Source organism: Prionailurus bengalensis, chromosome C2 (genome assembly GCF_016509475.1).
Source record: "Prionailurus bengalensis isolate Pbe53 chromosome C2, Fcat_Pben_1.1_paternal_pri, whole genome shotgun sequence".
Taxonomy (NCBI): domain Eukaryota; kingdom Metazoa; phylum Chordata; class Mammalia; order Carnivora; family Felidae; genus Prionailurus; species Prionailurus bengalensis.
In genome coordinates this window covers 70,351,254-70,364,181 of record NC_057350.1, presented here as the reverse complement: position 1 = coordinate 70,364,181, position 12,928 = coordinate 70,351,254, and the positions used below count along the sequence as shown (strand labels likewise).

The window sequence follows — 12,928 nt, the reverse complement described above, 5'->3', positions numbered from 1 at the left end:
TGAACTAATACACATAAATGGAGAACTCAGTGTCTGCCATTGGGCATTTAATTCCCACAGCAATAGGGGGTTTCTCACCTATGATTTTAGGCACATATGGAAAACATTTTTTTCTTTCATGCTTCAAAAGAAACATGTAATTTTATGAAGGAATACGTTATGCCTCTTTTAAAATTCTTTAATATGCTCCACTTAAATTATTGTTTTAAACTTTGTTTTGTACTAGAAAAGACTTTTAAAATCTCTTAGGCCTGGTATAGAGGACTTTTTATTTAATCTTATTAGTAAGAGCTGATTACTAAGGGTTCTGATTGAGTGCAGGTGCAAGTGCCTGAAAGGAGGAGTGCAGGGAGAAGCTATCTTAAAAAGAGAGAAAGAGAGAGAGAGAAAAAAGTAAAACTCAAAGAGGTGGTCAAGTATAGAAAATCCCTAATAAAAGAAAGTCAGTTAATTATAGAATTATAGAAAAGCAGTAGCAACATGTCAGAGTATAAAAATTCTCTTTGTACTTTCAGAAACCTGAAAGGAAGCAGAACATGAAAGCAAGAAATTTGAGAGTAAACAGAGCCTTTAGATAATTTTTAACACAGATGACTCTGGCAGAGAGCAGATCAAAGGCTAGAGGAAAGAGGCTTACTAGGACTTTCCACACCAGCTGAAAGCCTGCTCAGAGCAGGACTGTGCTTCCTCCCCGAGAAACCAGGGCTCTATTAAAAACCAAAACAAACAAACTGAGGTATTTCTCTCTTCACGCAACAGAATAAATAAGTGGTGTTATATCCATTGGTTACTGATAATTGTTCGATTGATAAATAAGGTGTCTAAATTCATTTAATTCTTGCCCTAAATTTTGCATCATCCATTTATAAAATATTTATTTTAAGACTGATTTAATCTGGGCTTATATATTTCTTTCTTTTTAAAATTGTTTTAAGTAATCTCTGTGCTCAATGTGGGGGCTCAAACTCACGACCCCAAAAGCGAGAGTCGCATGCTCTACTGACTGAGACGACCAGGTGCCCCTGGGCTTATCTATTTCAATTAAAAATATTTTTATAAACCAAACATCACTGGGTGAAACTATGTATTTTTCTCAATTAACAACATCAACGGGATATCATGATATTCGAACATGGCACCTGTACTAATGGTATATAATAACTGCCTAGTCATCTAGAAAGTGCTGAGAGAAATAATATTTGAAGTGTAACTTTTCAACCTTTCAGGGTAACCAGCCAGTATCTTCTTTTATCTTCTCTACAGATACCTCCCTTTAGATAAGAAGTGAGGAAAACGGGGGGGATGGAAAGCTCATATGATGATGCCCGCGTGTGTGTGACAGAGTCAGAGAGAACGGAGACCAAGTAGCAAGGCTAATGTCTCACACTGTGGGTGACAATGTGCTCTCACCTTAAGAAAGGCCTCCTTTTGTTCCAAATGTTTACTGATGAGTGGGATGACGTGGTCCATCTCTGCTGCTGGTCCCAGTTTGTCTCGTCCACCACACCAGTCCTCATCTCTCCGGTATTCTTGCTCTAAACTCTCCAGGACACTACAGACCTAATGAACCAAGGAGGAAAGGCTCTGTAGATTACTCGGTCAGGAAGGATTTTCTGAGCAGCTTCAGCTGACAGAACCCTGCACAGGTGACATGTTCCTTTTGAAGTTCAGTTTGTAGATTTAGAACATGCAGTGCCCCTGGGACATCTAAGAGAAGTCCAGGATGCAGTGGAGTTTGGGAGACTTGGAGTCATCTTCTGACAGTTGTTGGCTGAAGGCTGAAGCTATGGGGTTGAAGACATCACTTAGGGAGAGTATACAGAGTAAGAAAGGAAGAAAGACTAGTAATTTGTGGGGGAGGGGGGTTCAAAGTGTTTTGTGTATGTTCATTCTATCTCTGGAACCTCTTGAGGACTCTGTGAATATGGCAGAGCAGGAAAACGAAGTTTAGAGAAGATACTAAGATTGCCCACCCATCTGTACTTGCCCTACAGGAAGTAGCCCCAAACAGGAATAAAGGAGGAAGTGGCCGTGTTGAGGGATTTATGGGTCCTAAGTGAATGATTTCTTTCCTCCTCCTTGGCAAACATATCCCAGCAAAAGTGTCTTGAGCTACCATCATAAGGCAATGACAACGTCAGGTCTTCTATTAGAAAATGTGCATTTCCTTCAGAGGATAACAAATCTAGGTCAACTTAAAAGATAGTGGTTCTCAAAGTGCTAAGAGGCCATACTCTAAAAGCAAAAGTGTTGCAAATGGCACTTGGATGGAAGTCAGGTTGGGTGCAACAGAAGGGGACCTAGGGCAGCCTTGTGTCAGGGCCTAGGGAAGGGTGCAGGAAATAGAAACCTGTATTCCTATACTTTCTTTTACTAGGCTTTGAAAGCTTGGCTATGGCAGCAGGGAGAACAGCTACAACTATCCTGGGTCCCCTTTGCCTGAGAAGGCCATCCCTTTTGATGAAGAGTGTGGTACTAGACAGGATGTTTACTGAGTGATGAACTGAGCTGAAAAATGTTCCAGGCAAATCACCCTCATGGCCAACATGCTCCCCATGTCACGAGAAGGCCTGTCCCTGAATCCTGCCTCCTCTGGCACCACACACCTCTCCTCATGCAAGGTGCGAATATGTGTAGGAAGGCCCATGTCTTGAGAGAAAACGGATTACAGACATGCAAAAAACTTTGAGTACTTAAGGCCTGTCCCATGATAATACTGAACTAAAAATCAATTTGGGAGCTAGAGGAAATGAAAAGATTAGCAAGCATAAGTCCTTTAATTTAACAGGTAAAGAAACAAATCCAGAGCGGTAAGGTAACCTTTGGCAAGGTCAGTTCAGGGACAAATTGACTAACTCCTTAATGTAGAGCTTTGTCCCCTTCAGCATCGTGGTCCATTAAAAACTAAAAGTGGTGTATGATACTAGACAGGGATTAAACCTCATTTAAAAAAAATCTGGGTACAGGTATTTCCTGCTTTTCACAAACTCACAACACCACTTGACGTTTGTGAAAGACCTACATTAGTACCTGTTTTTGCTAACTGAAAGAAATACGAGGAAGATTTTCGGTTTTATGAAAAAAGGTAAAAAGTAAAACACGGTGTTCAGCATTTGTTCTGTGGGAAGCTGTCACAGAGGCAGCATGCACCCAAGTAGTGACGGTGGTCCCCAGCCTCCTTCTCCAGGAACTACACTCAGCCTCTCAGCATCCAGCTGCCACAGCTCTGAACTGTGTCTGTGAGCATCTGTGCTTTATCTTGACTTATTCTGTGCGTCCATTAGCAAGATGTGTCCCTAAGGTTTCAAAAGGGCCTACAAGAGGTTACTTTTGGGTCTGGGAATGTTCAAAATTTTTTCCCATGTAAATTAATGGTCATTGCTTTTTTGCTTTACATCTGACTTCAGCTTACACAAGTTTTCATAGGAACGCTCTACATTCAGATAGCAGGAGAAACCTATATTTAGTTGTCCAGCATCATTCTTTCCTTTGCTTTTGAATTGTTTTGTCAAAATCAACTGACTGTATATTTGTGGGTCTCCTTTTGGAATCTCCATTCTGTTTCATTGTGTCTATTCTTACGCCAACATCATTCTGTCTTGATCATTGTGGCTTTAGAGTAAGTCTTAAAATCAAGTAGTGTAACTCCTCCAACTTTTTTTTTCTTTTCAAGATTGTTTGGCTATTCTTGATTCTTTGTATTTCCATATAAATCTTACAATCAGCATATCTTTTTTTTTTTTTTTTTACAAAAAAAGCCTGGGATTTGATTGGGATTGTGTTGCATCTATAAACCGTCCTATTCGGCTGCTCCCAATTCTGTGACCATCAAAGGCACCATTACTCCAACAGAAAGGAGAAGTGAGAAAAGGTTTGGAGACTGGAACACTGGCTACTGGGCCCTCTGACAGGCATGTCATATTTGCTTCAAGACAGACTTTCTCATGGTCCCTGTAAGTCATCCAGAGGAGAACATTTCTGATTGGTTTCTACCAGGGAGCAATTCAAATGAGGAAAGTATTTTACATTAAATAAAATTACTTCTGTTTTTTTTAATTATTATTGAGAGAGAGAGAAAAAGAATGAGTGAGGGAGGGGCAGAGAGAGATGGAGAGAGAGAATCCCAAGCAGGCTCCAGACTCAACACAGAGCCTGATATGAGGCTTCATCCCACGGCGCCTGGGATCATGACCTGAGCCCAAATCACGAGTTGGATACTCAAATGACTAAGCCACCCAGGTGTCCCAAAATTACTGTGTTTTAAAGCTCTATTTCATGAAAAGAATTCCCTTAAAAGCACCTGAATCATTTAAAAATCCTCTCGGCCCTGTGCATATTGCTGTACAGATGGGACAGTAAAGGGTCCACATCTTTAATGTCCTGCTGTATGTATCTCCTGCCTTTTCTCCCATGGCAGCACCATCCTACCAGTTAGGCTCATGGTCCACCAGTGACAGAGAACTGTTTCCTCCAACAGACTGAGAGCCCCATAGGTGAAAGTGCTGACTGTTTTTCAGGCATAGTGCCTGACTGTGGCAGATTAGATCACGGTCACTCTACTTTCCTGACCTTCATAGGAGGCATATACTTCCCTGCCTCATTGATGTTGGCTTGGCCCCGTGACTTGTTTCGGCCAAAAGGATGTTAGAGCATGTAACGCAAGCAGAGACTTGAGATGCACCTGCACAGTAGATTTTGGGCTCTTGCACTCTTGCTTTTCACCATAAATGTGCCTCAAATAGCTGCTGGTCAAGGAGGATGACAGACATGAGAGCAGATCTAGACCAAATCTGCAGCCGGGCGCCCAGTCCAGCAAGCTTAGCCAAGATCAGCTGAACTCAAATACTTAAAAACAAAATGCGTATTGTTTTATGCCACTGAGTTGTGGGGTAGCATTATTGTGGCAATAGCTGACCCATACACCCCTCAAATCTAGTATTCAGTGCACACCCAATTTGTCCCTTAACATCTACGTCTGATGAGTTTGAGAAATTCCTAAGAAGCAAGTCACATGGCTCACTTCTCTAAAGAAAATGTTATAAGGAAGCTAACTGTAGTATTTCCACATCATTTTTCTACTCTCAAAGGTTAGGACTGAGAATACTAGCTTCTTGTTAAGGGAGATACTGCAGATTTGCGGTACGAGGGGAAAAAAAAAAAAAGCCCTCCATCAACATCAGTCCCTCATACCCTGCAGCCCTTCCCTCACCTGTTCAGAAGTTTTATAAAATGCCACAGAGGCATTGACTAGTTTTAGCCGGTCTTCCATCTTCAGCATGAGCTGCTGCCAGTGGAGGGCCACCTTCTCGGCACATTCCCGGATGGCATCGGCATCATAGTGGCCGGCCTGGAGCAGAGCCTCAGCTTTCTGCTGTACCTGCAGGGCGCTCTGGTGCGTCTTCTGCAAGGAAGTGGCATGAAAGAGGGACTGGGCACAAGGGGAGGAGAGAGAGGTCCGTGGGAACGACCCAGGCGTGGTACAGGAGGGGGTGGAGTGAGGCGTGAGTGGAAAGATGCAGAAAAGTTAAAGAGCTTTAAATGGTAGATTCAAACATTTTGTCATGACGATTAATATATCACTGTTTTTAAAGCGTATTAAAAAAAAAAAGAACATCATGCATTTTCATTAACTGAATGCTCAGGACCCTGGCTCCTGCCCACCCCCCCGCCCCCACTCTCCTACTTGTATCACTGGTTCTAAAAACATCTCAGTTTCTGTGGTAGAAAAATAACAGTTGTGTATATATCTGCTCCCTGATTGGTTCATACACTAGTGAATTTTCTTTTCAAATCTCATCATAAAATTGTTCACTGTAGTGAGTTTTCAAAGGAAGTTACTGCTGTAGTCCCATTTTACAGATGATATAAACATAGCACATAAGAAAAAGAATCTCCATATAATACAAAGCTCAGCCAACAATGCAATTATTTTAAACATTAATAATTAGTTGAAAAGGACTCCAGGAGAAGGAATAAATTTGGCAGGTTAATAAAGCCTAAGAGTAGCATCTCACCATCACTTCGCTACCTCACCAAGGGAACAGAGCAGTGTAGTAGATAATTTAGCTCAATGTGCAATCCTTACATTATTACATTACTTATGTTTGCATTTAGGATAATATATATATCATGGAAGGTTTATTTTCTTATTCAGGCTAAATGTGGTGTGCATTCTCTGATTCATATTAACTGTAGGAGGTAGGGAGACCAGGCTGGAAGACAGGGTGGCAGAGAGAGCCAAAAGGGATTAAAACTTACTAAAATAAAGTGCGGATGTGGATGAAACAGGACTTCAAAGAGCTAATATTATTGCAACCTCAGCCATTGGGATGATTTCAACTCAATGGCATAGTGGTAATTTGGCTTCTGCATGTTTAAGAAAGTATAGCTCAGCTTCCAGTAAAAAGGGACAGCTAGCAGCCCAGTAACGTACTCCAGAACTACTTCTGCCCTTCTTGGGCAGCTGTGCAAGGACAGTCCCCAAGAGCTGATCCATTCAGCACTCCCTGTGTGAGTACAACCTCCCTCCTTTTCTCCTCTACACCACTGCTTCCCCTTCACCCTCATCCCAGAGGGCAGTTTGCATAGTCCTGTTGATTTTCCCTAGTCTGTCAACCATCTCCTGGCTTCCCTTCCCTGTTCTGAAATCTGTACTCAGTGTGAGCTATGTTAGCACGACAGCCTCCAGCAACCTAGACTCCTTTATTCCCTTGCTTTGCCACTAAATCAGCCCTCAGTCATGATGACCACATCAGAATTTGAGTTCCTAAATGCTGAACATGGCTAGAAAGAGTAAACTAAGGGGCAGAAATGATCCTTTATAAATCCCCAACTTCTTTCTGTTTTACTTATCAGAACCATTTTCTTTTCCTGTCTCCTAAATAGAGGGGTATCCCAAAGTGCATTCTCGGTTTTCCTTCACTTCTGCAGAGCTCTTATTTATTCCCATGGCTGCTATTATTTCCTCTTTGTAGATGACTCTCAGTATCCATCTCTCGCCCTACATCTGACCGTCATCTTTAATTGTCTTGAGCTGCCTGTCACGCTTCTCACTCCAGGTCAGCAGCACTGGTTCAGCTGATCTAGCTGCCTGCCCCATGTTAGCTACTTACAAAGATGCATTCTTGTAAAAGAAATGAATGGTCTTCCTGGAGAGAGGAGGAATGCTCGCCAGTGAATGCAAACGGCTTGACTGCCCTGCCAGAGCCACTACCTTCCTCCTAGAGATCTTCTCAAGTTCCACATCTAAAATGAAACTCCTTCCTCTGAAAGCATCTTCCAGCAGCAGTCTACCATCTGCCCTCCTTGTTGTCACCTGGGGTTCCAATAGTGACATCATCCTTGACTTGTTCCTCAAGGAACAACATCCTTGACTGGTCTAGCCCACGTCATGCCTAGACTGCTGTGGTGGTTCCAGTGCTAGTCTCCTTGCCTTCCATTTCTAATCCATCAAACCCATCCTTCACATTTCATACAGATAAATTTGATTTCCTGTAATAGGAAGTTCTTGGATGAAGTGACTTCTAATGTTCTTCCGGCTCTGAAACTCTAATTTGATGCTATAATATCATTCCCTTCTCTCAACTCATAAGCCTTCAGTGGTTCCCCTACTGCTGTGAAATTAAGTCCAAACTTAAAAGATGTCATTAAAGTCTCCTCCCAATGTAGTCTGTAACACTATCATCTACTACCTCCTTACAAAAACCCTCTGAAAACACACTATGCACTTTTTAATTTTCGCTACCTTCATTCTTCCTGCCTTTTAATGAACATCCCTTATTCTCTCCCACTTATGGTCCAGTAGTACTTTGAGACTCAGCTCAAATCTGAGCTGTTTTTTGGGGGGAGGGGGTGTGCCTGGGTGGCTCATGGTTTGTGAGTTCGAGCCCTGCATCTGGCTCTGTGCTGACAGTGCAGAACCTGCTTGGGATTCTCTCTCTCTCCCTCTCTCTCTGCTCCTCCTCCACTCTCACTCTCTCTCACTCTCAAAATAAATGAGTAAACTTAAAAAAATGTCTTTTGGGGACTTCTGGGGAAGATGGTGGGATAGGAAAATCCTAACCACAGGGGAGGTCAGTGGGGAATGGGTAAAATAGGTGATGGGGATTAAGAGTATACTTATCATCATGAACACTGGGTAATGTTTAGAACTGTTGAATCACTATATTGTACATCTGAAACTAATATAACACTGTATGTTAACTATATTAAAATTAATTTTTTTAACTGAATACAAAAATCTTTTTGGACAGCTGGACTCACTAAAAACTACTCTCTTCTGAATCATCTAATATTTGGCTGGTTCTCCCTACTTAGACTGTGAAACTCTCAAAGCAATGACTGCTTTAAAAATCACTTTAATAACTGTCATTTATCCAAGGGTATATGCTGTATCAGGCACTGTGCTTATGTATATTTGTTCTTTCTTATGACACCACTATAAGGTGGGTATTATTATTCCTATTTTACAAATAAAAAAAAAAAATGAGGCTCAGGCCGGTTGAATGACTTTCCCAAAAATGTACAGCCAAGGAAGTGATGAGACCAGGAATAAGATTCAGGTTTGACTATTCCTAAGTTCATTCCCACCATATCACACCAGACTGTTTTATCTCTAGCAATTAGAATGGCATCTACAGTGCTTCACTCGGAGGAAGGGTTCACCAAATGAACATTAGTGATTATGATAATTAACTGGCTTCTCAATATATGAAATCAGCATGTAATTGTCTCAAAATCCCATCATTATGTCTTTTTCTCTGAGAGTGAAGGAATAACTCTAATTGTCCTATAATTTAGGCTATGTAATAAATCCTCTTCCTTATTATGAAACTCATTATATCTGATAGTCCTTGGAACTCCATCCCCTTTAATTTCCAAAATGACAAACTCTTATGCACACGACATAATCTTGCTTTGATACGCCTGAGTCATTATTTTGCATGTACTTCTACTCTGTACTATGTAATCCTATTGAATATTATATCTTTAAGACATGGATTACCAACGATGTTAATATATGATGTAAAATAGGAGTACATGGAAGAAAATTGAACCAAATCAGTTGAATTTATTACCCAGTTTTAACTACTTTTTCTGCCATAATGCTCATACTTAAAATGCATAAGAGGATTTCAAATAAAATAGATTTCAAAATCGAGCTTATCTCTATGATATTCACAGCTCTTGAAACCCCATCAGCCATAACATTTTGCATACTAACAAACAATAACTTGGGTCTGTTGATAAATCTATACTTTGGGTGCTTTGTTCTGGTCTCTGTTCTTAACTGTTCTGTTTTCCTGAAACCCAGGTACTTCCAGTAAAAACTCTGACCTTCTTCGGGGAGACCAAAACCTTAAAACCCATAAATCCACCCAAGCTACGGTAAGCAGACATTCTAGTCTGCCCATGATAGTGTTAGTATATGCCTATTTTTTCTAGCTTAATTACTAATAATTCCCTTCTTCCCTCTCAGAAGTGTCTCAGTTTTAACAATAAATTATATGATCATCCTACCCACACTTATTTTGTTTTCCCTTCTGGAACATAGGATTTTTTCTCAGGGTCCAAGAAGTCAAATTATGTTCTCTATCAGCCATTACTTGGAAATGCCTCAGTAATACCATCAAAGTGGGCCAAGCCAAACCAGGCTAGTCAGATCCCCTTTCAAACTGCTTCAATCTTCCTTGACATATTTTCCCCTTGATGCAGAACATGGTCTAAACCAATACGTTTAGGGAGAAGCACAGGCTCCCTGGAGAAGGAGCAAATTGGAAGTTAACTATGCGACAGACCCTGCCTACCCTCCACTCCCATGATCTTCCAGAAATCCTATCTGCTCTGCTATCTCCTCTTCAGACCATAGACATATACTCCACAGGGGCCTATATCTCAATATCAATTCCAAGAATATTTGATCAAGTTGCACCCATGTAATTAAGAAACCTACATGCTTAGTGAGCTTCTATTCTGTAAGGGTGCGACAGCACCATTGCAAATTAATACATACTGCATATGCAGGTCGTGGGATTTAGTCACTTCACTAGCAGAGCTGATGCATTTACCCAGTTTTCCACTAGCTCACTGAAATGCCCAAGTACATCATGACACTTGGTTTTACTTGCCCAACATTTGCTTATGGAACAGGGAATTTAATTACCTGATAGGGCAGGTAAACCTTCACAGCGGAGATAAACAAGGAGGAGGTGTGGCCAACAATGGTCTTCTCTCTGTCTAGCACTCTCACAGCTCCATGCCATGCCCCTAGTCTGCCCAACCTCTGTTCCCTTTCATGCTGACTCTCTATGGGGCTTTGACCACTGTGTGCCTGATTTTCAATTGTAACCCCAATCCTGATTTTTCCTTGACAGTGAATAGGTCTTAACAACTTTCATATTTGGGCATGCCAGTAAAAGGGAAAGAGGCAGCTGATGATAATAAAACCTCTCTTCTCTCCTTAGTTCCTCCTTAGAAAATTATTTGCCCACACTGTGTGCAATATATAGCCTATTTTAAAATCTCAAATCCCAGACAGTAAACTACGACTAGTACTGGTTCCTACGAAGATAGCAGGCTATCTATGATTACTGTATTAAAGATATAAGTATGGGCATGAACAGCTAAAATTTTATCATTATTGTGTAAAATTCTCATTAACAATCATTTTTTTTAGTAAAAGATAACACCTTTGCATTTCTTATTCACTCAAAAGTGGGTTGACGTTTATACTGAACCACAAGTAATGGATGTCTTTCAAGGTTTCTCTCTGTTCCCGTTGGTGCTGAACTTATTTTTAATATAGTTCCCATGTCCCATTTCCTACTCTTTCCCCCACACCACTCTAAGGCAATCAGCTCAAGTCTCTTTGGGAAGGAGAATGTTCTAGTAGAAAGGATAATTAAAGGTATTATTTAAAGCAAGGTGAAAAAATTTATATCAGATTGTTGTAAGAGGAAATTGTATTTTAAAATAGTCTTTTTAAAAAAATTTTTTTTTCAACGTTTATTTATTTTTGGGACAGAGAGAGACAGAGCATGAATGGGGGAGGGGCAGAGAGAGAGGGAGACACAGAATCGGAAACAGGCTCCAGGCTCTGAGCCATCAGCCCAGAGCCCGACGCGGGGCTCGAACTCACGGACCGCGAGATCGTGACCTGGCTGAAGTCGGACGCTTAACCGACTGCGCCACCCAGGCGCCCCTAAAATAGTGTTTAAGACAAGTCTTGGCTGGTGAACTTCTGGTTTCAGTTTATTCTTGAAACGTGACTTATCAAACAGCTACTCTCAGTGAAGCAAACTATCTGGTGCAACCTGCTCCAGTGCTCATTGTTCTTGGTAAGAGGCAGAATCTGACAAGAAAATCTTACCTAGGACTCAAAATGTTACCTAGGAATCAAAGGTTTTAAAATGGAATACTAATGTACAAATGACTTTTGTACTTGTCTATCTTCAATTCTGAGTGATCTTCAAACGGACTTCTAACCTTTTGGCTTTACCAGTCTCACATGGTGTATAGTCCATGATGTACAAAAAGCTCAGTGTACCTGGGGTCTTAAGGTGAAAGGTACCAATGGGTAACCAAGATGCACATTTGTGGTGTGAATACTTGTCTTCTCATACTAGGACTCCTTGGGGGTGATGAACCCTTGCATTTGCTTCTCCATCAATTCCTGCATAATAGGGAGCTACCTGGACCATTTAACCAGAAAGAGTTAAGGCTTCACTACCTAAAGAAATGCCCACATCTTGAGGAATCATCTTGCCTGAAGCGCAGAGCAGAATGGGGAAGGGAGGACAGTGTAGTCAGATTTGGGTGTTACCTCGATTGCCAGTTGGAACTGCTCGTGTTCCCTCTGCAGCTGCTCTGCTTCAGACAAAGAGCTGGCATTGACCAGGCTGGCATTGAGCATTGACTCCCCATTGCGGATCCATCCCAGGACCTAGGGAGTCAGCACAAGAACACAGGTGAATGGCCTTTGCAACGTCCCCAGAGCTCTTGCTTTCTCTGACTGGTCCTTCAGTCAGACCCTGCTATTTTCTGACCACACTTGGAGAGAGGACAGGAAGGCTCTGGATAATGCTCATCTCTGCAATCTTACCTGGCGCCATGTGCCATAAGGTTCTTATTGTAAGTATCAACCTCATTCTTAGATACATTTATTCTACTCTACCATTATTACCCCTCTGTCCCAATTTCCTCACCCACTTAATTTAAACATTATCTGATTGTATTGTATGTACACTTCTGAAGTTCAACATCCCACCATACTCTGTCCCCCCAAATGTAAACTAGGGCAATATACGTGTCATGCTTTGTCTCACACAGTGCCTAGCACAGTGCCTTGCAGGTGGTGAGTATGCAGTAATGTTTTTGAAAAAGGGAATAATTATCTATTGTATAGACAATACCCAAATCACACCTGAACAAGTGGGTCCAACCTCTTATGCCTTGCAAAATAGTTAAAAGTAGACAAGTCTGAGCTTTGACAGGTCAATGACCCAAAGGAAAGAGGAGGGAGAAAGAAAACAAGTAAAACAGCATAAATAATCCATACACTGGATCATTAAAAAAAAAAAAAGGCAAGGGGAGAGGAAGTTATAATTGATTTATATTATCTAGAGGCAATGGCTAGGCTAAGTAAAATTTCTAGGTGACCTTAATTAGTACTGGAGAAAGAGAATTCAGTTATGGAATATTAGAATAGAAGGAGAAAAAGCTGACACTGTCTAGACAGTCCTAGGTGAAATGGACATGTGGCAATTCTCCAGCAAAGATCGAGTCAAGCAAATCATCACACTGGAAGAATCAGGCCTTAAAAATCTACCTTGCATCTTGTCACCAGAAAATTGCCAAATACTTTATTTATTAGGGAGTCTAAGAGCCTGCTTGGAGAGGAAATAAAAATTCTTCTGAAATTTCAAGATCA

The 12,928-nt window shown here is 41.2% G+C and overlaps 1 protein-coding gene across 20 annotated transcripts in view; it reads right to left on the bottom strand.

Annotated features, from left to right (window-relative positions):
- Positions 1 to 12,928, bottom strand: part of KALRN (kalirin RhoGEF kinase) — a 677,424-nt gene that overhangs the window by 270,181 nt on the left and 394,315 nt on the right. For 14 of the 20 annotated variants that reach the window (XM_043594359.1, XM_043594361.1, XM_043594360.1 and 11 more), the window contains exons 16-18: positions 11,822 to 11,941; positions 5,210 to 5,428; positions 1,411 to 1,560 (exon numbers count right to left, since the gene is read on the bottom strand). In XM_043594359.1, the coding sequence (XP_043450294.1) occupies positions 1,411 to 1,560; positions 5,210 to 5,428; positions 11,822 to 11,941 (489 nt within the window). The remainder of the gene's footprint in view (positions 1 to 1,410; positions 1,561 to 5,209; positions 5,429 to 11,821; positions 11,942 to 12,928) is intronic. The other 6 variants (XM_043594365.1, XM_043594369.1, XM_043594376.1 and 3 more) reach the window with 1 other exon arrangement.